General features: G+C 48.4%; 1 protein-coding gene across 4 annotated transcripts in view; it reads right to left on the minus strand.

Moving 5' to 3' along the window:
- Positions 1-27,862, minus strand: part of LPIN1 (lipin 1) — a 113,258-nt gene that overhangs the window by 34,223 nt on the left and 51,173 nt on the right. For 2 of the 4 annotated variants that reach the window (XM_064494725.1, XM_010989677.3), the window contains exons 3-9: positions 13,413-13,613; positions 12,584-12,679; positions 9,901-10,208; positions 8,195-8,320; positions 5,926-6,033; positions 2,496-2,625; positions 986-1,301 (exon numbers count right to left, since the gene is read on the minus strand). In XM_064494725.1, the coding sequence (XP_064350795.1) occupies positions 986-1,301; positions 2,496-2,625; positions 5,926-6,033; positions 8,195-8,320; positions 9,901-10,208; positions 12,584-12,679; positions 13,413-13,613 (1,285 nt within the window). The remainder of the gene's footprint in view (positions 1-985; positions 1,302-2,495; positions 2,626-5,925; positions 6,034-8,194; positions 8,321-9,900; positions 10,209-12,583; positions 12,680-13,412; positions 13,614-27,862) is intronic. The other 2 variants (XM_010989678.3, XM_010989679.3) reach the window with 2 other exon arrangements.

A 27,862-nucleotide genomic window follows, 5' to 3' on the forward strand; every position in this document is an offset into this window, starting at 1 on the left:
ACTTCTGGGTGTCTCTAGAAAGAGCACGTGAGCACGATGTGCGGATTGGCTCAGAAGCGCCCCAACTGGAGCACAGGAGCACAGCACCACCGCCAGGTCCCAGGCTCCACCGCTCGCAGCCCTGTGGCTGTGGCCAGTCACGGATTCACTGAACTTCAGCTTCCCGACCGCGGAGGCCTAAGTGGTACTAAGCATCCAATCTACTGGCACAATTACCATTATTTTTATGATTATTATTATTGGTATCAATTTGGTTTTGATGTTATTATTACTGAATAATATCACTTTCACTAAGCATTTCTCCAACAATACTGAAGCACAGCATCCCCAACGATGCATCGTCAGCCCCTGGGCGCCGTGACTGCACACTTCCTGTTTCCTTCTGCCAGAGAAGCATGTATCCATTTATACAAACCTAGAACCCTGTGCAAAGCCACACAGCTACCAGACAGGCTTAACAACATTGCTCTGGACAAGCAACCAGGTGTGCATTAAACTGCATGAACGGAGCACCCACTAAGTGCCAAGGACACAGGTGAGCCAGGCCAAGAAGATTCTTGACCTCACAGAGCCCGTGTGTTCCAGTAGGTAAGTTGGCCAAAAAACAAACGACCATTTAAAATAGTGACACACGGTACACAGAAATTAAAAGAAGGTCATGCACTACAGGGACACTGGGGGCAAAGGGAGTGGTGCAGGTTAGCTTAATAATCAGTGTCTTGTGGAGTCCCAGAGGGGGCTGGACCCCGCACCCCTGATCTATACTGTGAGGGCCTCATAACACGATCTCCAAGGCCTCCCTTGGGTTGGACTTTCTACAGCTGAGTTCTGATAACTCAGGTAACCAGCAAAAGGGCACAGCCCAAACAGGAGCAACGGGCTGTTCCTACTTTGAAGTACTCTGAATTTTTGAGGGAAGGAGCTAGAGTTTGCAGGGCACCACGTGTGCCTGGTGGAGTTGGCGGGGAAGGGCCAGCTTTCTCACCCTTCTTCCTCGAAGGCGAGTCCACCTTGCTGGCGGCCGGGGCGGCACTGGCAGAGAGGGGTTTGGGTTCTTCGATCGTGGGCACAGGTGGGGCTGCTGCTCCCAGGGCCTCAATGTCCTCTTCGTTCACAAACTGCATCTCTGTCTGCGGCTTGCTATGCTCTAACGGTGGCTGCGTGGGAGGTCCCCCGGCCAGTGTCGGTGACTGGTCACTAAAGGCATCTGAAGACTCACTGTGAATGGCTTGAAAGTGCATCTTATCACAGATTTTTCTGCTGTTCAGTGGGCTGCACTCTTTCATCTTGTGTGGAGATGACTAGACCAAAGGGGCAGGGAGGGAGAGAGAGGGAAGGAGAAGGTCAGAGAAAAACTGAGTTAACCAAAGGACAACTGGGCAGTTGAAGATCTGCAGACCCGGCCCCACACTTTGCAGGAGACAAAGGAGCCTCAGGAGTCAGCTGGTGATCCCCCTACCTGTCGGAAGGTCTGGAAACCGAGAATAGCAGTTCCAAAGCAAATGAACTTTCATATAAAACATCGACTGCCAAGCAGAAGTGAGTGAAAGTAGTGATGGAACGCAAACGTCCATCAGGAGAACGGGAGATGTATTCACACAACAGGGTGCTGGTGGTACTGAAAATAATAAGTGAATTACAACTACACACAACAACATGATGAATCTTGCAAAACGAATCTCTGCCGTCAGAGGCTAGATCAGGCTTATCCTTGGGGGTGGTCAGCTGGAACAGAAACTGTGAAGGGTCAGGGGGCTTCCAGGCTCTGATTAAGGCCCATTTCTTGCCTGCGTGCAAGTCACCCAGTCACAGAGTGAAAATGTATTGATCTCTGCACTTGGGGTCTGGGCACTTCTCTACACGCGTGTTCTATTTCAGTAAAGTTTACCCCCACAACATGAGCAAGTAGAGATTTGGTGGCTGGTTCATGGAGCGGGACCTCAGCATTTCTGACTTCTACCTCTCCAAGGAGTTTCCAGTGGTGGAAAAGGTTAATCCAAACAAAAACCAAATGCAACTTGTGGGTTAGAAAGCAGGGAGAGAGATGCATTTCTGTATCTGATTTCACAGCTTTGAGCACAAATGAAAACAACGCCACACTGGATCTGTGGTCAGAACTGTTCTGCTGGAAGAAGTGATGGGTTTGCACTTCCATGCCGTCTCTCCAGCAACAAATGACATGAGTGTGTAGAGATGGTTGGCTAGGTCAGCACTGTGGCTCGTGGGCAGAGAAATCAGCATTTTCCATGAAAGCTAAATATAACCTAGAAAGGGAATGAATCCACAACTTTAACCTCAACAGATCTACTCTCCAAAGAGCTGCCCTTTCCTACAATATTTAAAAAAAAAGTTTGATATATAATAATATGATCCAATATTCTTGTACTATGTTGAAATATGAAATAAAATTTATTTAAAGAAAAGACTGTGTTCATTTCATGTTTTTAGAAACTACCTTCAGGGCACGGCAGAATTGAGAAGGGGAAAAAACTTACCTTTGCGGCTTGTGGCAGTTCTCCCCAAAGCCAGAGCATCTCTAAGTTACTCTTCTGCGCTGTCCTGTCCACAGACTTACTGACCAATTCTGAGTCACTTTTAGGTGTTGAAGGCCGGGAAACTGAAGGACTTAAGAAAACACAAATGCATGATTAGAGTGGGAAGAGAAACTTTTTAAAATGTTTTTGGCCCAGAAATCTATAGTGCAAATAGCCCAGAAAATGCACCCACCAGCCACTGCCTTACGGGTGTGGCTTCATGACTATCCCCTCTGTGGCCACCAGGGGTCGACAGAACACACACCCGGGTGGAAGGTGCTTCCAATTTGGGTAACCCTGTCCCAACCTGCTGCTAAATTACAAGTAAGTAAAGCTGAGAAGTAGTAGCATATAGAAGGGGAAACAAAGGAAGGAAGATGAAAAGGGAGAGGGGGAAAAAAAGAGTTTGTTGCTACCTCAAAACCACCCACCTCTCCCTGCCTCACCCTGACCTCAACTCTCCAGCAATCCCAATTTCCAAATCAAGTCTCTCAACACTCAGACAGCTGCAAGAGTCTTGGCCATCTCGGACATCCACCAATTATATCTTATATTGAAAATATTTCCAAATCTGCACGAGCTTTGAAACAGGGAAATTATATCACTTGCCACAAACAAACTCGCTAACGTGCGGGAACCTCCAAGCTGAGATTTTGTCAAATACTGTATCTTCCAGGAATACTTCAAAGATTCCTACTTGTTCAGGCTCTTCCTGCAACAACATTCAAGACACCTAATTCTCAGACCAGCTTTTTAAGTGGTTGTTACTTGCATCTGAATCTCTACGTTTTCTGTATTTTTACTCGAGACCTCAACAAACTCTTAACTTCTGTCCAACCACAGTTAAGCGTCAGCTTATCTGCTGAATTCTCACAGGATGCTAAACATCATACAGGTGAGAAAAAAGACCCATTTCATTATCTCTCGGCTTCAGTCTCCCGCACCATTTCTCCTAGAGCAAGGTGACAGTTATAAATAAAGCGGGAAAGCAAGCCCCGCGATTTTCCTGCACTTTTCTCACAGACCCTGTGTAGTCTCTTAAGTTGTCCCTCATCCCTGTGCTTGGTCTTGTTTACCTGCTGGAGTTAGATGTCAGCCCCAAAGGAGCACAACTCTGTCAGGATGTGGAGAGCTCGTGGGTGACACATAACTTGTCTCAAACCGGTACCCTTCATGGCTAAACTGACCCTGGTTCTCCTTGGTCCAGCCACTAAGACAAACAGAACCAACGCCTCTCTCCTTCATCTCACGTGAGGCGGATGGAGCCTGGCTCCTCCCTTGGTGCCCATGGCAACCATCCATCTAAATCGTTCGTTGCAGCCCTTGGGCTCTACTTGGCCAGTGTGTGGACAGGAGGATCTGGAGACAGTGTATTGTGGGGGTGCACACGCGCGCATGCGTGCACACACGCACACACACACACACACACACCAGGGGCACACAGTCCCATGAAAGGCATACCGGGCACCTCAAGTATCTGAGCAGTAAAATGCCTGTCACCTTCCCACCTCTCTTGCTTCCTCTAGTCTTATAATTATGCTTTTCTCCAAAGGGTCAATGCTTTTCTGGCACCAAAGTGCCCACAATTAATGTTTAACGTCAGTGAAATGCGCACAGGGAGTGAGGGCCTTTATGCTGACAGCTGTGACTTGGGTCGCCGTCTCCAGCGGCATCACAGAAGAGGTCCATCATTAAGGGCTCCCTACTCTCAACCATGTTGCACCCAAACAAACTGTTTTAAAGCAACATAATTTTAAATTTACATTTTGTTATAAATTCTTTGGAACAATACACTGTCTTAGACACTGCACTAAATTAAGTAAAGCCCTTTAGACTGAGCCTGCTCTGCAGCCAGGGGTCAGCAGACTTTTTCCCTTGAAGGCCAGACAGCAAGCACTCCTGGCTTTGGGGAGGTTCTGCGATCTTTGCGGCAACTACTCAACTTTGCCATCAGAGCACAAAAGCGACCATGGACATCATGGGAACAGGTCGGCTGCAACCAGAAAACTTCACAGAGACAGAGGGTGGGTCGGATTGGGCCACAGGCTGTGGTTTGCCAACCCCCACTCTAGAAGAATGCAAACTCTGGACACAGTTCTCTGTCACACCACCCAACTCCAGAAGCCCTAAGATTCTGATCCTTTGATAAAAGCTACAAGCCATATGTTTCCACAGAGGCATTCAGGCGGGCAAATTCATATTCACAAAGAGCTTCAGTGGTAAAGCGCATGCTTAGCATGCACGAGGCCCTGGGTTCGATCCCCAGTCCCACCTCTCATACCCACTACGTCACTACAATAATTGCTGGCTGCTCAAGACGGACCAGCCTCGCTCAGGATTCTGCACCCGAGTACACGTGCACAGTCTGTGCCTGCTTGTTGAGGGACTTCAGACAGACGGAAGGTGAACTAGGGAAAAGACCCCCAGTGCTGAGTGTGACTGATGAGAAGGATGATTCCAAAATTCCCCGTTACCAAATTTTAGACTTTTAAGATCAAAGGTTGTTCAAAAAAGTAAGCTTCAAGGTCAATGACTGGTATTCACAAATAATGCATGTATTAGCCATGTAATAGTTTTCAGCACTTCTGTTGGTCCCAGTTAGGCACATCAGTTACAAACTGCTCACAACTTAGTTGATCTCATTTTAAAATGGCCTTTCTTCTACACATGTACCTGTGAGTGAAGCTATGTCCTGAGATTTGATTCTTTAGTCAAAAAGAAAAACAGTTTCCCATGTAGAAATTAATCATAGCTTCACCATTAAGGTTTAGTAAGGCGGGCTGCAGGACAGCCAACACTGAGGGAAAGGAGGCTGTGGTCTGAGACCTCTACATCACACCTACAATCCAAACCGTCAGAGGCAGCCTAGGCGATTCTCCAAAATTCTATCCTACAAATGCTGTGGAAATACCTGGCTCCATTATTCAGAAAGTCTATACGCTACTTAAGGAGTTATAATAACTCTTCTGCTTCAGAGACATCACAATAAATGTCTTGTAAACTTATTCGTTGAACCTCAGACACAAAATAAAGATCATATGCCCAGTTTTCAATTCATTATTCTATTTTTTAAGAGCACGTCACAAAGTTAGGAAGAATGATATGCTTAACCCTGATTTTCAGAGTCAAATTTAGTACTTAAAAAAAAAAATCTAATAATTTACAAATGCTTAACAGGAAAGGAAAAGAATAACCTATACGTATTTTCTTCGTAAGTAATCCGGTTAGTTGGTAAAACAGATTGGTAAGAGTTAGATCAAAATTTTCACTTCACAGAATCTCTATGTATTTTCCGCATAAGTAATTTGGTTAATGGTAAAACGTACTTGTGAGAGTTAGATCAAAATTTTTATAATCAAAGACACCCAGGATGGGGAAGCGCCCCCTCTACCTTTCCGAAGCGTGGAAGTGGGACGACTGCGGGGGGCAGGAGCTAGACAGGCCCCCCTCGGCCACAACCGCAAGATGAGGGGGGGGCCTCCTGCAATCTACCGGGCTACTGGATACCATGTGATCCACATTGAAAGGAAGAGAAATCATAGGTCAATTACATTCAACAAAGTGTCACGCCCATCATTTGACTACTCTCCCCATAACGTGTGTAAGAAGGTGAACACGCTCGGGTGTCTGACAACAGCAGAGGACCCCATGTTGATGTCGCTACGAAATCAACACGAATCTTTGGAACCACAAAAACAGGAAATTGTCAAGGCACCCGTTTCACTTTCTGTTTCATCCATGTGCCCATAAAAAAATTGTTTTTCTCGGGGCAGAATGTAGTGCCTCAGCAAACTACATCCTCCAAAAGACGAGGTGATTTGTGCTGACAACTGTCTCTCTAAAGAAAATACATAAGCTAAAGTCTGGAAATGGATCTATTTCTCCTAATTTGTAATTACGTTTAACAGTGGTCAGATCACCTAATCTGACACGGTCATTATTCTGGTTTCACAGAGAAAACATCAGACAGAGAAACGTATTCAGGGTTGTATTTAAATTCTCAAAACTAACACAGAGTGTATGAACAGATTTTTCTAACTGTCAGTGGTTTCTAACTATTCCACATAATTTTCTTCCTAAAGTACTGTGGTTTTCCCTCCTTAGGGCTTAACTCCACAGACCTAGGGAGAGAACGTATGAGGTTCTAGAAGGGTCTTATACCTACACTGTGTAATAGGAAGACCATGGGCTGTGTGTGGCTATTGAGAACTTGAAACATGACTAGCCCGAATTGAGATGTTCCGCACATTTCAGATACACGATTGCAAAGACTTAGGAAAACGAGAATGTGAAATATCTCAACTTTTTTTTAAAAACTGATCACGTGAAATGAAAATACTTTGGATACATCAGGTCAATGAAACGGATCATCAAAGTTAATTTCACTGATTTCTTTTTACTTTTTAAGGATGGTTACTAGAAAATTTTAAATTACATATGTAGCTAGCATTCTGTTTCTACTGGACAGGGCGGGCCTAAGGACAGACAGACCCCTACGCGGGGACTCCACAGGCCCCCAGCCCCGCTCTGGTTGACAACATTCACCGTCACGGTCCTGGCTGGAAACCAGGCAGGTGACACAGGGACTTTTCTCCGACCCCAACTTCAGCACCCGCCGCTGACCCTGCTGTCTCATTAACAAGATCAGTCTGGTCAAACTGGAACCAGGGGTGGTGTTCACAGGAGACTGGCTTTGGGCAGGAAGCCTTTGCAGCACATGCCGAGCTTCGAGGGGCTCCGACACCCCCATTTTAGACCAGAAGTAAATCCAACACATTAGGAGTAAGAACAGTCCAAGGGTGTCGCTGTCACTCAGATCAGGGCTCCTCAACCTCTTTTCCGTTACTGCCACGCCCTCAAGCATTTTGAGACCTTTTTTACCCCAAAAGTCCTCCCTCCACCATGAAATTTTAATGCCGAGGATATACTATGCACCTGTTTATGTACAGCCCTTTGGAGGCTACACGCTATTATATTTTGCTGCCCAGGAACCAATTTTTGTCCTGATGGGGGTGATACTGTCCTTGCTGGGAACACACTATTCAGACGTGTCCCCTCCCTAGTTCTTCTGAAAACTGCTCAGAAGGGCTCACAGATTCTCACAGGTCTCACTTAAAAGTCTCTAGCATCTTCTCCACACAGAGCAGCTCTGGTTCTCCAGGTTTACACCGGAAGCCTAGGGCCACCTGAGAGTCCATTTCAGGGAAATGAGCATTCTTGAATTCAGCAGCATGGACTCAGCCTGGGAAGAAGGCAACACCCCAACAGGCAGAATGACCTCCGGGGCCCCTGAAGCAGCCTCTCTGTTCCTGAGCCTTACTTTAGGGCTAAGTACCCTGAAAGGCTCCGTCACCTGTTTTCCCCTGCTGACAATTGGCATTTATGTAACTTAACAAGTGGTTTCCCCTTCGACATCACCTTGGAAAGATAAGAGCCACGTATGAGTTCAATTCTGATATCAGACAGAAGTTTATGATCTGCACATGTTCTGTTTTCAACTCTGATCTGTACCTCCTAGTCTAAACTGCAATTTTGGGGGTCCTAGTTATTTTGATGTTTTATTTCTATTTCACTATTTTATTAAACACCCTTCCTATCACTGACTTGGAACCCTCTGGACCAGGACAGGCAAACACACAGGCACAGACACCAGCACTCACCTGGCGCTGGGTGACCACTCTCTGTCGGAATTAGGGTATGATGCTGACTGAGGGTAGGTCAGGACTGGGGAAAGGTTTTCCTTAGGAACGTCTTCTTGGAATGGAGGTATATCATTAGAAAGAGTTCTGGAGGGAAAAAAAAAAAGAAAGATCAAAGTCAAAGAATGATTAGTGATTGATTTGTAATAAGGCAAGTCTCCATTTTCTCTTCTCTCTAATGCTGGTAGACTAATGTGAGCTCCTTCTAAATAAACCACCCAAGCATATTCTAGGAGGTGAAGAGGAAAAAGTGACTCAAGAGAAATGTGTACTGTGCGGTCGTGCTTTGGCTGAACTGCACGTGTGAACTGCCTTTGGTACAGTATTAGACACGGACACCATGGCTGCACGCCTGATATTTACGCCGCAGTGTCCGATGCGCGATACGCTTGTCTTTCACATTTCCTCCACAAAAAGCCTGCGAGGTAGTCGGGCCCAAGACTGGACCCAGAGGCTTATAAACTCTTGCCATGCCCGGGGGAGCTGCCAACCACTGAACACACAGACAGCAGCTTATCTAGTGCAATAAATAAATGTCACGACAAACTGTATCTTATAATTACAAAATGGTTGCAAATCTACCTGGCGTCGGGTACAGCATGCTTGTTACAAGATACAAGTCACTCTTTCTCATGCAGAGGCCACCTGTCTGTATTTCTGATGTTCTCTGAAGCATCTAAGTCCAGAACTAAAAGCCACGCAGGGAAGGCAGCCGTAATAAGCCAACTGACCAGCTCCTGAGCCCACGGCACTTAGGAAAAGTGACATTGTTGGTGTGCCTTTATTTTTCAGCAAGAAAAAAAAATTCAGCTCTGAATAACGAAGCAGGGGGTTACTCCAGATGTTCCTTCTCCTGAACATCTCCTGATGTTCTTTATGCTAATAGGACACAAAAGCAATTACGAAAAATTCTGCTGAATTACATAAAAAATCTGAAACATCAAATAATTCTTTACAAATGAGTTTTGACTTTTAAAACTGGCATTTTTCACCAAAATAGCACTACGCAGACACAGAATTTCACCACACTATAAAAAGCAAAGAAAAACACAATGAGTGTCCACCAAACTTTGACCCTGATCAACACTGAAAAGGACAGGTCTGCTTGTAGAGAAATGGGTCCACCTGTAGCCCTGAGTGGACCACAGATCGGCCCCTGAGTGTCAATCAGCCCAACGCTGTGCTCCAAGTTGGCGCTAAATGAGCATGTGTGGGTCTGAAACAGTGATTCATAAAGTGTTCGTCTGCTGAGTTCCTGCTCCTCGGTTCCGCCCTGGAAAGCTGGGGTTAACACCAGGGATGTCGGGTGTTACCAATTACCTCTCAGTTGCAAGCTCCGTCACGTCTTTATGCTACTTTAGAATTGGGCCTGCAGGATTCCAAAGTTCAGTCTAAAATCATTAATGGAAGAGTAAGAAATTCTGGGGCCAGGGGGGAACATTTCATAAGGGGAAAGGGTATAGCTCAGTGGTAGAGCATGTGTTTAGCATGCACGAGGTCCTGGGTTCAATCCCCAGTGCCTCCACTTAAAAAAGAAATAAATAAATAAACCTAATTACCTTCCCCCCCCACAAAAAAAAAAAAAAAAAAAAGAGAGAGAGAGTTCTCCTAAAAAACGAAGCCACGCAGCTGGAGCTCAGCCCCCCCCCACACACACACACATTTACCTACTGCTGTCCAGCGGCTCGGCCTCCTCGTCCGAGCTCATCTCGATGGGAAACATGTCTTCGTCCTCGGACGTGTTGGCGTTGTCATCCCTTTTCATGCTGTCCAGCTGGGACTTCCTCCTCCTCTTCCTCCTCTTCTTCCCTAAAGAGCCACTTGAGGTGGTCTCACTGGGAGCCAAGACCTGGGCTGAGGTGTTGGGGTCCAGGCCTCTCATCCGATCTACAGAGTTCCTCTTCAGCTGGGACTCCATCCGCGAGGCTCCTTCCGACAGGATCGGGGAGGTGGCCAGGTGCATGGGGATCACCTCCTGAAGGGCAGAAAAGATGTTCAAAAAGGAGCCTTGTTGACTGGGACGTAAGAAGCCGGGTGGTGCCGACGGCCCCCCAGTGTTCATTCAGGGGACAGGCACACATGCTGCTGACAGTTTGAGTGGCTTGGAGAACATCTAATGCCCTACATGTATGAAGTCCTCATCTGAGAGGTGAGGCGAGGCTGGGAGGGAAGTGACAGACCGCCTCACTCAGCTGAAGAAACGCACAGAGAGTGCTGACTGACACTGGGTCAAAAGGGAAGGGGGAGACGGCTCAATCTGGTGATGAAGGACACAGGCTCCCCAGCTTCCAGCTGCCTCTCAGGGGCAGGAGGGGCATCACATGGGACAGGACGTACTGGCCTTGGAGACCCAGCTCACCACGGCGGCCTGCAGCCTCCACGGCATCCCCACCCAAAATGCTTCCCCAGCTCTTACAGCGTGAAATCTGTCTACAGCCAAGGGGCAAACAGTGGTCCGTCTGTCAAAGCCTAAAATTCATTAGAAACCAGTGAATCATCCTCTGCTTCCCCTTTCAGTAGGGAGACAAAGAGCAGCCAGGCAGGGCTCCCTGAGGGCCACGGGGTGAGGACACTGGTCCTCCTCCTATGTCACACCTTCAGGGAGCCCGAGAGGAAGCAGAGCCTGGGATGGGATGGTTTTGTCCTGAAACTGAAACGACCGGCATTCGATTTAGAGCCTGGAGCTATTTAGAGCCGTTCCTTTTCAATCAGGCTGCCTTCCCACAAAGGAACTAGTTCGAGTGGATTTTATTGAGGAATCACTACATCAGATCCCTTCAAAGTGGCTTTCTCCGTGAAAGGCCAAAAAAAAGTGGTCTGTCTTGGAAGGAAAAAGAGGGATGTAAATCTTCATGACTTCGGATTTGGCAAAGAATTCTGAGATATGACAACAAAAGGACGAGCAACAAAAATAAAACAGATAAATCGGATTTCATCAAAATTAAAAACTTTGTGTTTCAAAGCACAACATCAGAAAGTGAAGACCACTCACTCCCACAGTGGAAGAAGGCACTCACAGAGCACACACCTGACGAGGGGCTTGTGTCTAGAACAGGTCATGAACTCTTACAACTCAGTGGCAGAAAGACACACAACCCAACAAAAAATGAGCAAAGCGTCTGAACAGACATTTCTCCAAAGAACACATGGAGATGGCCAAGAAGCAAATGAAACAATGCTCAGCGTCATTAGTCACCAGGGAAACGCAAATCAGTATCAGGATGAGGAACGGCTTCACACCCACCAGGACGGCTAGAGTCGCAAAGCCAGAAAGCAAGAAATGACAAGGCTCTTCACAAACTGGAACTCCCGTGCACTGCCAGTAGGAGCGTAAAACAGAGCCGCTTTGGATAACAGTCTGGCAGTTGCTCGAATGTTAAACACAGAGTTTCCATGCGACCCAGCAATTCCGCTCCCAGGGACATACCCAAAACAAACGAAAACGTAAGTCTTCACAAAAACTTGCACACAGATGTTCATAGCAATGTTGCTGACAACAGCCAAAAGGTGGAAGCAAACCTAATTATCCACCAACACATGAAAAGATAAACTATAGATGGTGTATAGGTGGTCTATAGATACAGTGGAACACTGTGGCCCTACAGTGGGATGAATGCAGTACTGGCATAAGCCGTGACTCAGATGAATCTTGTAAAGTTGTGGTACTGAAAGAAGTCAGGCACAAAAGGCCCCAGACCATGGAATTCCATTCAGATGAAAGCTCAGAATAAGGGAAATCCAGAGAGACAGAAAGTAGATTAATGGCTGTTTCGGGCTCAGGCAGTGGAAGGTTGGGGGTTTAGGGACAGGGGAGGTGATGGCTAAAGGGTACAGAGTCTCTTTCGGAGGTGATGAAAATGTTACAGAATTGACTGTGCTAATGGATACACGCATTTGTGAAAATACCAAAAACCACAGAATCGTACACATGAAACGGATAAATCGTATGGTACGAGAATTGTATTTTAATAGAGCTGTTAAAAAATTTAATAAAAATAAAAGTGATTTAGTCATTCAGTAAACAAATACTAGAACATTCATCTGTCCGAGATTTGACACATCAGTATCGTTTGTGTGCTTTGGACCACGGTTCAGCCCAATGTGATTCAGTTCCCTGCCTCCCTGGACACTGAGCCAAAGGGAGCAGGCCAGGACTGCTGAGTCCTGTGGACACAGCACACACCCACCTTGTCTGGCTCAAATTCCCGGTACAGGGTAAGAGGCCGCTTTTCTCTGCAGCCGTCACCCACACAGCCGGGCGCCAGCATCACTGCTCCACATGTGTCTCCTAGCGGAGCAGAGCTCAGAGCCCAAAACTCAGGGGTAACCCTCACACCCCGCCTTCCTTACCTGATCATTATCAGTCTCTTGAACAAAAAACGCCTCTCCGTTATCTCCCAATTTCATGTGCAAATCCACAGGTTCCCCGTTGATTTCAATGTCAACCTGAAGGAACAAGATACTTCACCACAACAGGAAACCTCCTGGGAGATGGCTCAGTCTCCACACACTTTAATCAAATCATCCCCCCGAAATATCTCACAGTTCCCAATCTCAGCTGGTCAACCTGGTCCATTGAGAAGCGGAGTCTTTTCTCCCCACCTCCACCCCCTTGAGTCCCTGCAGGGTTGTGATTGCCCCAGCGAGTCTGCAAGCACAACCCAAGTGGTGCCACGTGACTCCCGAGGCTAGGCCAGCACAAGAAGGTGGCATCTGCCTGGCTCGCTCTCTTGGAAGACACTTGCCTTGCAGCCAGCTACCATGTTGTAAGAAGGCCACACGGAGGGGCCGTGTGGAGACGCTGTGGCCAACAGCCTCAGCTAAGAGTCCAGCTGAGAGCCACCAGCCGCAGGAGCCAGGACATCTACAGGTGATTCCAGCCCCCGAGCCCCGAGTCTCCAGCTAAAGCCCCAGATGGCAAATGGCAGAGATGAACCAGCCTACTGCACTTGGCTGGAACCCTGACCCACAGAACCCAGGAGCTTCATAAATAGTTGTTTTATGCCACTGCATTTTGGAAAAATTTACACATCATAGTAACTGGAACTTGTCAACTCAGGGACCAGCCCTTTCCGACAGAGAACTAAAACTCTGGGTCTGCGAGGAGCTCTGGACATGTAAAGCCACAGAAACACAATGATTTTCTCTAAGGGGGGAACCTGTCCTCCAAGTTACTTACCACTTTCTCCCGGGAGCGCAGGACCCCCATTTTCCCAAAGCGGACGTGGAAGGGGGAGCACTGCAGGCTCCCGTTGGGCTGGCGGACCACGATGATGTCGATGCATCCGGACAGGGTGGCGGGGTTCAGCCCCTTGTAGAGCTCCTTCACAGTGACAAACACCTGGCCTGCCAGCTGCCCCACGTAATTCATGGTTTGGGCCTAGGAAACAGAGACACAAGCAAGACACGTGAACAATTAACTTGGGGGAGGCTCCAGGGCCGGCGAAGTGAACTCCTCCTCATTTCAGACACATGTATCGCACGCCCCACTTCGCACCTGGCTCGGGTCGTCTTGTTCCACTGGAACGGGCTCCATGACCCCCACCCCTTCCCAGTGCCCCCCACCTCAAACCCTGGCCACCCCAGGAGGCCTAACCTCAGTTATCACCGGCTCTTCCCATCTGGGCCCACAGTACTTGTTTATATCACCTCGGGGCACCTGCCCTGTCATCCCGTGCAGGTTTTATAGACTAAATCTTCAGACTGTTGAGAAGAGAGAGACTGTGTCCACGCCAAACAGAGGAGATACTTAACAATATTAGTTGGAAAAAATTACTATTTTTACTTGAGAAATGAAAAAAAAAAGTGACATTTATTTTGAGCAATTTCCATTCTGGTCCTTGCCTGCCTGCCTCCCTGATGCGCTCACATTTCAAGGGATATCTGTGCTCAGCTTCGGTTTGTCTGCCCAGCTGATCGACTGAAGTCTGCTCTACAAAGGGCCCAGTGCTGGGAACGCAGATGAAAGAAGACACAGCTCAAACCCCCGGCTCATGACGGACACGCACCAGTGCTGTGTCGATCCTAAGTAAACACTAAGGGAGTCACACCCAAGGAAAGGGGAGAATCGTCCCAGAGGGGCTGGCAGCTGGCAGGCTTGGAGGAGGGCCTTCCGGGAGAGGAGGGTGCACCAGGGCACCGCGGAGGGAGAGGTGTGCGCACACGCAGGGGAAGGGCCACAGCGGATGCCATGCTAGGAGATTCGGATGGCACAGTGTAGCCAAGAGAAGCCACCAGAGACTCAGGAATTACAAAAATGATGATTCGATCCAGGATTTAGAAAGAGCATTGCGGTAAAAATGTAGAGAAGACTGACAAGAAAAGAAACTGAGGCAGGAAGACCAATCAGCGGCTGCTGCTGCTGCTGGTGAAGACAAAAAAATGACGCTGGCCCGAGAGGCGGCGTGACCAACGAAATGAGGCAGAGGGATGACTGAGAAGTTCGGGTGCTGAGCAACGGGAGCCCCAGTCAGCAGTGCCCCGGCCTTCGCCTCACACCTCTGGCTCCGACGCCCACCTCGGTGCTGACCCACACCTGCCAGACTGCCCAGCCAGCAGAGCCTGCCCCCAGTTCCACGGCCCGGCCCTGTCACCCTGACGGGACTCACACATGCTCCCGCCCTGCAGCCTGCTCCGGCCACCCTCCTAGCTCTGCATCACTGGCCACCCCACCTACCACCCTCCCACCTCCCCGGAGGCCATGGCTCTGCTCAGGGATCCCCCTTTGTCAGGGTCCTCTCTTCTCCAGCTGCACCTCCACTTTAGGGCCGAGTCCGGACCTCTATCCCCCTCCTCTCTGTACACTTAACACTGAGGTGGACCCGTGAGGCCACATGGTTTCAGATACCCCGAGCACAGAGGGCTCGGCTCGCACATGTGACTTCTAATCAGTGGGTCCCCAGACCTCGTCCTGTGTGAGGTCCCCAAGACCTCAGGGCCACCTACCCTGGTAACCAGGGACACGTGGGACCACAGGGACACCACCCAGCCCCGGTCCCTTACAGTGACTCCAGCAACTGCCGCAGCAGGTGCTCACGCCTGGCCCTGGCGGCCCTCCGTTGACACATCTTGGACTGTGAACTTTCCTGCTCTGACGTGTCTCTATTTTGTCATGTGGTTTTCTTGTCACTCAGTGAAGCCAGATTCTCCTTGAGGCCAAGGATCAAACCTTGTCCTTTCAAGTTAACGACAACAACAACAACAACAAAGACAAAAAAGTACCTTTTATAAGCCTCACTTCAACCCCTATTACAAAAGCAGAAGAGTTGTGAAGCAACCCCACTTCACAGATAAAAAAAACTAAGGCTCAGAAGGGGCTGGTCAAATGCCCTGCATGCAGACAAGAACTGCTGACTTAATTCTAACTTAGAACAAGCCAGAGACCTAAAAGCAGAGAACAAAACCTACAGAGAAAAGGAGACAGCCCTCTCCAGCTCTTTGTGCAATTCTAAACGACGCCCTCGAGATGGACAGCACACTTCCTCCCTCAAATGAGGGAGCACGTGGACCTTCAGGAAGCACGTTCAGAGACGCACAGGCCTGCCTCCCTGGCTGTGTGGCCTCCACCACTAACAAGGGCCCACGTCGGCAGACACAGAAAATCCCCAAAGTTCTAAGTCAGTTTAGGGGTGTAGGTTAGCTAACTTCACGCAAAAGGGGACGGGGGGACAGTTCCTGAAAAGATGAACAATATAGAAAGAGAATTATCTGTAACCCTGACACTTCTTCTAGGGAGTCATTTTATAAAAGGAATCATCACCTCAATGGTCAACCTAGATTTAATGCACTGGGCACACCGAGAGAGGTAACCTCCAACTCCACGGCAGGGCTCACCATAGGAGTGACGTTTTTGTATCATTTCATTCACGTACATGACCTCATGCTCGCGTGACTCTCACAGTAACCGTGTAGGTATCAGGCCTTTCAGGTGGGAAAACGTATAACGAGGCAAATGCCCAAGATCACAGGCCTGGAATCTGACCATCTGACCTCGGCTTCGCTTCTGTCGGGCCCCCTCTCCCGCCCCCCACAGCTTCCTCCAACTTCATCGCCCGCACACAGGGGCTGCGCTCACTGCTGGATAACACATGACCACCTCCCCAGAGCCAAGGACCCAAACCCACGCCAGCGCCCCTGCTCTGCCAGCACCGCTCCTGAGAAGGCCTCAGGACCCGCCGGCCACTATCCTTTATTCATAAGAAAGAGAAAGCTCTTAAGTGGATGGTGTTACCATCTCTGCGTCCCAACTGCTCATCTGTAAAATGAAGACTTCGGCCGAGGTGACCTGCAAGGTCCAATTCCAGCTCCAGCCATTAGAAGATAAAGGCTTTGTTCTTGTTCTCTTCAATCCTTAGCAACGAAAGGGCATCTTTAGTAATTTAAACTAAATGTTGCTCCGTGCTCTTGTTCTCAAGAACAAAACATCCCTCCCCACCTCTCCCCCTTCTTTGATGATTAAATCAAGGTCATCGTGCAGGATCTGAGACTTCCAAAGCTGGCAGGATCCTGACTGAGCTGTTGTCCCAACACCCTCATTTTAAAGAAATAAGCCCAGAAATGGCAAGTGACTGAGGCTGCGCTCCTCCCACGGCAGAGACGGAGCCGGACTCAGGATCCCCGATTTCCAGTCCTGGGATCTTCCCTGTGCGCGTGCCTCAGGACTGGCTGGCGTAGCTTTCCCTTCACAAATAATCGGAAGTAGCTAGTGATACTCCCTCTGTTGAATAACTTGTTTGCAAATCTGAAAACACCTCCATTTGGAAGCAGAAAAGGATCTGTTCCCTAATCCTTAACAAAGGACAAGGTCAGGGCCCCGCCTGGCAACAGCTCCTAGGACCCATCAGCGCCTGCGCCCTGGGGCTGCCCAGACTGAGCACTGAGGATGTTAACGGGGAGAACACTCCCACCTCACAGCTATTTGGATGGCTACTATCTAGAAAGCAGAAAAAAAAAACATGCATTGGTGAGCATGTAAAGAAACTGGAACCCATGTGCACTGCTGGAGGGAATGCAAAATGGTAAAGCTGAAGAACACAGGATGGCGATTCCACTAAAAAATCAAAGACAGACCGATCATAGGATCCAGCAATCCCACTTCTGGGTACAGCCAAAAGAACTGAAATCAAGGTCTCAAAGAGACAGCTGCACTCCGTGTTCATAGCAGCATTACTCCCCATAGTCAAAAGATGGAAACAACCCAAGTGTCCATTGATGGATGAATGGATAAACAAAACGCGGCATTATACACACCACGGAATATTATTCAGCCTTAAAAAGGAAGGAAATTCTGGCATATGCCACAACATGGATGAACCTTGAGGGCACTATGTTGAGTGAAATAAGCCAGAAACAAAAGGACAAATACTGTACGATCCTACTTATGTGAGCCACCTAGAGCAGACACACTCATAGAAACAGAAAGCAGAGCAGTGCCAACCAGGAGCGGGGACAAGGGGAGGGGGAGCTAGTGTCTAGTGGGGACAGAGCGTCCCTTCTGCAAGGTGGAGAGCTCTGGGCTGGATGGCGGAGACCATCGCCATGTGAATACACGACCATGTGAACATACGTATATTAAGTCTACTCAACTGCACACTTAAAAATGGTTAAAAGACTACATTTTATGTCATGTGTATTTCACCACAATTTAAAAATCTTTTTACAAGGTGAGGTGGGGTGAAGGAGAACACTGCCATTAACTAAAATTCATTTTGGGAAGATGAACATTGTTTGGTTAAAAAGTTGCTCTGGGAGAGGGCTTGGGCCCAGGAGGAGAGGAGAGAGGGTGAGCCCAGGTCTCCTTGGGCGGCAGCCTAGCCAGAGGGCGAAGGCCACTCTCTCCTTTACCTGCTCCTCCTCCAGGATCTCTTGGGAGTACGTGCTGGCGAATACATACAGAGGACAGAAATACACAGCTGGGCACAAGTTCCCAAGTTTCACTTTTGTCAGTCCCATGTGTAGTGCAAGGATCAGGTAAGAAGCTAATCTGATTGACGTGAAGAAACCAGGCCAGCGGGCTCCCTCCCTCCTCCCTGCCAGCCCCCCTGCCATGGTGTTCAAGAAGACACGGTGGGGTGAGGGCGGCAGGCACCAAGGGGGAAACTAAAGAAAGTGCCTTTGTGACCCAAGAGTAACCAAAGACAAGTAAAGCCGTGCACAAGGAAACAAACGTTCACACGTCCAGTCTAACAGCTCTGAGACACCTGTTCTCCACTCACCCCATCCCAAATTACGTCTAGATCTACTGGTTTTAATCTCAGAATGTGGCAGGAAATACCTACTTCACCTGACAAGGCTTCATTTACCACTGAAAACAGGATTCCACAACCCGAGTTCAGAAGGTTTTCCGGGAAAGCTGAGCCAAGACTCAAAAACCCTCCAACCAAACTAGGGTTCTCTGAGCTGGGCTGTGGATTTTCAGAGCATCTCCCAGGTTAAGAAAAAGGGAAATAAATTTTTAAACGTGACATCCTCTAGCTTGACGTCCTGGAATAGTATGAATTTTCTAAGGTTATTCCGTCCCAGTGGAACGCTGTCTCTCCGGATACCCTTCCCTAACTTAGAATCCACTTCAGTGCTTGTGTTAGACGCAAACAGATAATACACCACGGAACACAAAAACCCAAAAGCGTGTTCCCACCTGGATCCTATCTACAACATTAATGATAAACAGGGTGTTCAGCTTGAAGAGCATCAATTATTAAAGCTAAATACAGGTGTTTGAATTATTTTAGGCCAAGCCCCTTGTCAACTCAGGAATCACTGTCCCACTCATTTATCAAGCAAGCAGATAAAAGGGATTTTAATTCCCTTTCTAGTTCTCTCAAGGAGATTATTATCAAAGGCATGTTATCTAGGAAAAAACAGTTTCTCCATTTAATCTCGTGGGTGTGCTCGCCGGAAATGCAATGGTGATGCTCTGGCAGACAGCGTCCAGATCCAAGCTGCTCCCCTCCAAGGGGGCCAGCAGAGCAGGGCTCAGGGCTGAGAAGCTTCACCTTAGCAGAGGTCAAAAGAGTACAAACCTGTCTCAACAAACACAACTCTCAACGTCCCCATTTTTGTTAAACCTTTCTCACCTTTACTTTTCTTTCCACCTTCTTCTCTTTGAGAACTAAACGTCCCGCAAAGAGTTCTACCATCACTCCTTAATCTGTGTTCCCACTGCTGCCTCCATGTCTTCATCTGCATGTCAGGGTACCTCGTTCATCTAAACGCCCAAATAGCTCAGTTTTGAGAACTGGACTCCTCCTGGGCCCTCCGGTTCAGGGAATGCCTCTCATCCCGGACGGCAGCTTGATGAACGGACTGTCATTTGTCAAGTGACAAGGAGAGACCTTGTCCTCCAAGCTGCCTGCCCTCATTCAGGACAGGGAGGTGCCTCCTCACCTCTGGGCACCCGGCTCCTCACGTGGTGCCTGTCCCGTCCCAGGGACCCAGGAAATGTTGCAGCCACATGTGGCCACGATTTCTTTAACTACTTCCCAGGCTGCCTTGGATGACATTCTCCAGCGTTTGCCAGGAGCCTAATCTCAAATATCTGTCTATTAAGTAAGCTAGGTACCTCTGAACGATTTAGTCGAATTAAATCTATACGTGACTATCTTCCAAAAAGTGAAAATGCTTTATTGGTTTGGAACACGTCTGCTTTGGTTTGATGGAAACAGAGGATGCGCCATCAAAGCAGCCCGCGTCCTACTCTCACATTGAAGCAAATGCACACCCAGAGCGAAGGACTAGGGCTCCGGGGAAGCCTACTTACTCCTGGTGACCAGACGGGAGCGGTGGGAGGTGGGAGGATGCGGAGCCGTGTTGCAGGGGGGCTCCACTTACCCAGGACACAGATGGCCTCAGGGCTGTCAGACCACACGGGCGTGCACAATCGTCTGTTCTAATGAGGAATAAGCAGGCAGGTCGTCACATAAAGAGAAACGAGGAGACGTACTAGAAGCAAATGAAAGAGAACCTCACCGTACTCAAGTGTCAGCAAAGGCGAACCCGTGGTTCATCTTTGAAAGGACATCCAGAATGAAATAGAATTTCAGGCTCTCTGAGAAAACAAATTCTACTGCCGGGTGACATTAAATTGCTGTCCGTCGGCCCAGCCCCCCCGAGACTGATGCTTGTTTTCGTGAGGCTCCCTGGGGAGCTGCGGGTGCAGCCTAGATGAGCAAGCTTCTTACCTGACACAGCCACTGGGAACTCCAGGATAATTACTGGTGGCGAGAAGTTAAAATGATGATTATGAAGAAGATTTAGATGGGTTTGGAAAATCACAAAGGGTTCCCACCAACTTTAGAGAGAAAGGAATATTCCAAAGCATCAGACCCAAGGCCCATCCCAATTTTGCTGCAAATCCTTAACTTGTCGCTAATCACTAATATCACTTTTTCCTGAATCCCAGGCAAAAGGCCACACAGCCTCCACAACACATTTACTCAACACTTCGCAATACACAGAACTCCTCTGCACAGGTGGGCTCATGTGACGCAAATCAAGCAGCCCTGTGCAGCACTCAGAACCAGCATTAGCACCCCACTTCCAACGAGGAACGGGGGCGCCAGGCTTGTGTGATGTTCAGGATAGCACAACCGGTAAGCAGCGGTGAGGACAGGAACCCGGGTTGATCCCCCAGCCTCCCGTCCTCCTTGGCATGGAGCTGCCTCCCCATCTTGCTGGCTACAACTGGTATAAATGGGTGAGGCCCAGTTAAAGAAAAATCAGTGTGGCTTTAGCAAGACAGATGGCAACCATCTAGTTCTAAAAGTCGGCTAACATTCAGCACGTGTTTACAGGGTATCCAGGGCTATACAGACGATCAGAGATCATAATTAAAGTTGGAATTGCTGAGAGACAGTCCCGGGGCCAGGGTGGAAGGCACAATTTATGAGACCAAGCTTCAAAGAGAATTGACTGACTTATCATAGGGAGTGAGCTCCCCATCAGTGGGAGTATTCACAGAATCTAAACCATGATTTGACAAAGAGGTTGTAAAGGGAATTCAAGAATGTGGCTCTAAGTTGATGCTTCTATGACCTGGTCATAGCAACATCATGAAATCTAGTCTTCACCCCAAGCAAGAAACAAGGGGTTTGGAGTTGGTTTTTTTGGTTTGGGCTTTTCTGGGGGGTGGGTATAGGGGAGAAGGGTTTGTTTTGGGGATTTTTTGGTCACATCACAAAAAACCCCAGACTTGCAGACATCGAGGCGCACCCACCACCTCCAAAGTAGCTTGGTAAGTCTGGTATGATGGGACAGAGCAAAAATTCAACAATTAGAAGAAATTAAGAAAATGGGAATGGTTCCCTCCCAGGAACATAAAACTCATGAAGACAATGCCCCAAACTAAATTCACTGCAAACAGTTCAGATAACAGGCTCATAATGCGCTTCTGGAAAACAAACAGGCCAGGAAAGATAAAGGATCCGAGTCTTAAAAAGAATAGAAACTGCACAAAATTGGAGGTGTGGACCAAAAAAAATGTTGCCTGCCATTTGAGTAAACAACCAACACAGCCCGCCATCAAGCCATCAGCCAGGCAGCTGCCGGGGGCCCTGAGCGGGATTCAGGATGGAGGAAAACAGAAGAAGGGTTGTAGACAGTCAAGATGGATCAAAGGAATGATTCCAGCGAGCCCAGACTCTCGCACCTTCCCATACACAGAAAGCACTAAAGTCATTCACTTGAGACGTCCGGTTTTTCATGATTAGCAGTAACCTTTTGATGTTCGACTACACTTTTTTCAACAAAAACTTATCTATATCCTGGCTTCTCCCTCATTTCTTTGGAAAGGTCCCCCAGAGCGATCTGAGAGGCAGTCTTCCCAGGCTACAATTCTCAGTAAGGACACCGAATAAATGTAATTCTCAACTGTTAGGTTGTGTGGCTTTGTTCTTTGTGTTTTCTTTTTCCAGTGGGCAGGAGTCAGGGGCCAGGATGTGCTTGTCTTCCTCCAGCTCTGTGCCTGGGGGCAGGGAGTTCACACAGCCTCTCAGATGAGGCCTCACCAGGAGTCATCGGCCATCGGTCATCGGTCATCGCAAGCCTTATACAAGATGATGACTTTGGAATAAGACATGCCCTTGGAAGGCACAGGCCGAAAGTGAATTATTATTATCATTTCTTCCCTGGGCAAGTGACGAGAGAAGTCAGACTCAGTCACTGGCTCTGGGTGTGACATTTTCACAAGTATTCACAACCTCCCTCAGCTATACCTCCTCAGGGCCTCTCAGAATTCTGCTAAATCCAAAACCATCCCCCACAGCCCACAAGGAGCCAAAGGTCAAAACCCCCTCCTTTGTTCGGTCTGTGATCTGAAGGCATCTTCGGCACTTTGTGCTCAGAATGAGTCATCACTTCCTGGAGCGAGCTGGCCCCATGCACCGCTCCTAGTATCACCTCTGAACTCTCAGCAGGTGCCGAAGGGCCACTTGTGGAATCGCGGCTTAAGGCACATGCAGGGAGCTTCCTGATTGGAAAACCAACCCCACATCCCCTGGGGCGAGGCCTCCAGCTCCGTGTTCCTGTAAGCAGCAGGACTACACATCCAGACAGCCAACAGCCAGTGCTCTCCGGGGCAGGCAGACACCAGCCAATCACCGATCACTGTCCCAGCCTGCCAGCCACCTGGGTTAAAGGAGTCCATCTGAGACACTTCTAAACACCCACTGAGATTCCTGGCAACACCAGGTAAAAATAATCATGGCAGCAAACCCATGAGACACAACCTTGTAAATCCACTGTCCATTTTCACATACCATTAAGGCTGGTACACTGTCCTGATGGTGATGATAAAAAAAAGTGTTTAAGTTTGCTTGCGCATTTACCATAATGATGCAAAGGATGTAATTCTCTCGTTTTGCAGAGAAAGAAGCTGAGCTTTAGAGTTTATATACCTTGAGCAGGATAGGGCATAAAAGCAATATTCAAATGCAGGTGAAGTCGATATCCAATAGTGTGACAATCCTGCAGACCTCCTGTGTGACCTGACAGATTGACCTACAGAGGGGACAACACACACACACTTTAAATTAAATATGCAGGAAGGTATAATGCACAGCATTTGAAAATATATTCACTTCTCCAACGGTGAGGCCAAAATTGTCTACTGTGGTACATTCCAATAGTTTTATTTCCTTTTCCTAAGCCAGAGTCTGGTTTGGAAATTGGTCCGCTTGCTCCAGAGCCAGGCCTGCGCTGGCTGGTCAGTCCAGGAGCAGTAGGCCAGCCTCACTCTGACATCTCCAGGTGGCACACGCAGGCGAGCAGAAGGTGCTCAGGGCAGGTGCACAGACTTGGCTGAGTCCTGCCACCAGCTAATAGTCGGGGGCAAGCCCAAGGGACCCTGTAGCTCCGAAAAAGGTCTCAGTATTTTTGAGTTAACATAGAAAAAGGGCACAGAGATTTTACTAGTAAAATCTAAACTGAATATCCATGGATAAAATCTCCTCTTTATCCAGATCTACCTCAAATGTCTGAAAGTGGGCCCTGAGGACTGATGAGTGACTGGCCAATACTCACCTGCACTTCCTACACACATCTACTCCTGCAGGCCGAAGATCACAAAAATGCTCACCTGTGCCTGGCGATGGGCGTGGCCCCAGCCAAGACTAATTCCTGTCCCTGAGAGGCTGTCTTATATCTTAACTGGCTCAGTGACTGAACAGCCGAATATGGACGTCCATTTATAACCTTTCTGAAAACAAAAGGATGTGCCTTGGGAGAGCGAGCATTTTGTTCACTGGCGGTATTCAAGCCACTGGCTTTTAGTTACTTAGGACCGTTCTTCCTCAAGGGCAGGACAAAATCTTCCTCCCTGGGGCTCTCCCCGGAGCTCCTTGAAGCCTGGGGATGTCTCATTCTTCACTTTCCCAGTGGTCACCGGCCATCTGAGGATAGCTATGTGACTGCCCCTTGGGCCGAACACTCTAGGAAGGCGCTGTCGGCCCCCCAGCTGGGCCTCAGAAGGATGGGTGGGGGGACCCCCGGCTGTTCTCTGAGCACATTCCAGACTGTGTCTCCATGTCTGGGGTTCAAATCTGAGGCCTGACCAGCCCTGAGTTAAAACACAAACATCGTGCTGCTCCAGGGCTGGCGAAGATCACATTCGCCCAGGAGGTTATGAGACAAACGCTGGTTTTCACACGAAGCATTATTAAAAAAAAAAAAAAAAAAGACAATTTCTAAGAAATCCCAAAAACAGACTAATCAGATTTACAGTGAAAGGAAATTGGTTTATAAATAATACAACTTTCTCTTGCTATTCATATAAACAGCAAAGAGGAAGTCTTTTTTTTTTTTTTTGGAGTGTTGCACATTGATATTTATCAGCTGGCAAGGGTGATAAATTACATAAAAATGACCAAAAAGGAAGTATGACTTAGGTGCAGTGTGATGCAGGGAAAAGAACGCCGGACTGAAAGTCCGGGTGCCTAGGTGTCGCCCCCAGCCCTGGTGCGCTGGCCGCACATGTGGGGGCAGGTCCCTCCCTCTCTGCGGGTCTGGACCGAGTGAGCCCATCAGCTGCTCCACACATTAGTCCGATCGCCCTGAACGAACACTAGGAGAGGCTGCCTACACAAAAGAGCAAACGCGTGTGTCCATCGATACCCTCGGGCATTCGGGGTCTTTATTGGTGCATCAGTGTTCTTCAGGAGATGCTCTGGTCCAAAGTAAGAAAACTCACTAGAAAAGCTCAAGATGCTTTTTAAAAGCTTGCAGGTGAGACATACTTCCTGACAAAAGTGATGAAGCAGCAAAACCAGCAGGCCCTGGAGTCCCTGCACCCAAGCCCTTTCTGAATAAAGCAGGTCAGAGAAATCCAGAGTTCCTGCCTGGCGCAGCTCAGCTTCAGGCCCAGACGAGGGGCGAGCTAGCTCCAGGCCGTTCGGCAGGAAGAGGGTTTGGCAGGTGTGGGGAGTGACGTCTGGGATTGAGGGGTATGTCACCCCACAGAAGTGAGTCAGGAAAGTGGGTGCCCAGAACAACCCCAGACATGCAGGAAAAACTAAGAGTGGGCATGGGAGGTTTTCTCCTCCTTCGAGGCCCCCCGCACGGCAGGAGACCCCACACTGAGGCTAACCTGCACGACCGCCGGCACAGAGCCTTAGTCACCCCAGTCTCCTGTGCTTCCAGAGGGGCAGCGCTGCTAACACTTTATCAAGATAAGGTAATGGAGGTCTCACGACTTCTCACCACATTGTTTCATCAGAAAAATCAGCATTTCATCCAAAATTGGCATCTCCAGGGTTCACAAATTGCCAAGAAGCAGGTTTCTTGGAACTTCTGCCAAAATGCAAAACCCCAGCCATAGCTCCCATAACCCTGCAGTTTGACTAACACCATCCACCTCCAGAATATTTAAGGTCAATCTTAGATGGTCTCAGATCAACCCAATAGAAAAATGGGCAAAAAAGAGAGAGAGTTCAAAGAGAAAGAAGTCCATTTGGTCAATGATATATGAGAAAACATTCAATCCTATTCATAATTTGAGACACGCAAATCAAAGGAGGCCTATCAGTTGGTCCAAAATCAAAGCATTTTATAAAAACCCAAGGGTTGGTAAGAAAGGGGGAAAAACAAATGCTCATCACTCATTGCTGGTGGGGTCACAAACAGGGTAAGCATTGCAGAAATATCTGTCACTTTTTTGCACAGACTGGCAAACCCCAGCAATTCTGCTATAAAATCCATGTATAAAATGGTAATCACCACGTTGATTATAACAGGGAAAATTAGAAACAAATGCCTGTAGGACTTTGGTAAATAAATTATGGGCCAGCCACACCGTATAGCTGAGTATCATGAAGGTATTAAAACAAAAAAGGGAGAGGGAAATACTGTCCACAAATGCTGACATGAAAGGTATATATGTTGCATGAAAAAAAGTACAAAAAATATTTCAATTATTAACCCAGTTTTAAGAATTACATTTATGTATATTCTGATATGCACAAAAAAATTCTGGTTAACACACCAAACAAGGTTCACAGGCTCACCCTAGAACCAGGTCTGGGGACGGGGAGGAGACCCTTTACTTTTCATCATAAATATTTCCACAGTATTGGTTTCTGGGTTTTGTTTTTATACGTGCAGGTATGACTCTAGCATTAATTTTTAATGACCTCAGAGAACTGGGTAAGGGATGGAAAACTCTGGCCTGCTCAGTGTCGGGGTCTCCCTGTCACGGAGACAGGAGCATGTGATGGGGGAGGGAACTCCTGCTTTGGTCAGGAAGGTCAGATGGGTGACCGCTCCTCCAGTGCTGGGATTTTGCAACACTTGGATCTTATAATCCCATGTGATGAGTGTTCTCAGGCCCCTGCCAAGGAGCACAAAAGGCACTGGCAGTAGGGGATGAAGGTGTCTCAACTGCAATGTGGCCAATGTGCTGGGCAAAAGAGACCCCAATCCCCTGGCTCTTAACTGCGTAACTCATTACTCAGAGCACAGGGTGTTGCAGCCTCTCTTTACACACCTGCCAGGGCCCGCCCTCCAGGTGTGTGACTTGGTCAAAAAGAAAGCCCTGCTTTTGTGACTCCGACTTCTGCGGGACCCCTGCCCACTCCAACCAGCAACTCACGGCGGGACTAACTAGCACCTGGATGCTCAAGCGGAGCAGCCTACAGCTCAAGGGGTAAGGATGCGGGCTCTGGAGGCGGACGGCTGGTGTTCATCCCCCAGCTCCACCACCCACTAACCCATGACCATGAGCAAGTTACTAATCTCTGGGCATCTCGTTTCGTATCTATAAAACGGGTGGCAGATACCAACAGCGCCCACCTGGTAGGATCACCGTGAGGTGGCACAAGTGTAAAGCACTTCTCCAAGTGCAGAGCTGGACTGTGAATTAAGGCTGCAGCCTGCCAGTGCTTTGTATATGCCAATTATTTAAACTGCACCTTCCCAAACAGACAAGGGCAAAGAATACCATTGGTAAAATCAACACAGTAATATCAGATGGGTATGCTTAGATTCCAGTTGGCTGGGAATACATTTCCATTTTGTCCAAAAACCTGAGCCCAAAGGCAACCCCAAGACTGGGCCGCTTTGGGGATGATGCAGGGTTCACCGGCAGGAAATTCCCCGGCCAAAGCGGCCGTGGGGGGCTTCCCTTGCTGGTGCCCAGTTATCCCATGACCCTCGCTGCTTGTCTTGTCCTTTGTAAACCAGAGGTGTGTGCCTAGTGAGACCAGTGAATGCAGAGGAAGATTTCACCAAAAAGAAAGAACACGTGTGTGCAAGGAGACACCGGGCCTTCTGAGAACAAGGCACCTGGCGTCAGCACGCTGGTCTGTGCCCCCAGAGACCCGGGCCAGCCGTGTGTCTTGAATGCAGCGCCCGTAGTCGGCCTTGTGAGCAAACAGACAGTCGATGCATAGCCCTGACTCTGCTCTAACAGCCCACAGCTTTTTTCTGGAAAGCCCAGCATTCAAGCACTAGCAAAAAGTTCTAGGTGGTTGTGAGAATCGCAAACCTGATCAGTGGGTTGAGAGATGCAGTTATGATCACCAGCGTGGAAAAGCGCCTCTCCAGATGGAGCCCCATCCACTGGCTCCCACTGGGCCTCCAGCTGGACAATGGACATGGCACAACCACCCTGGGCCAACCCCTGCCCCACGCAGGCCCCCCCAA

Source organism: Camelus dromedarius, chromosome 15, assembly GCF_036321535.1.
Source record: "Camelus dromedarius isolate mCamDro1 chromosome 15, mCamDro1.pat, whole genome shotgun sequence".
Lineage (NCBI taxonomy): Eukaryota > Metazoa > Chordata > Mammalia > Artiodactyla > Camelidae > Camelus > Camelus dromedarius.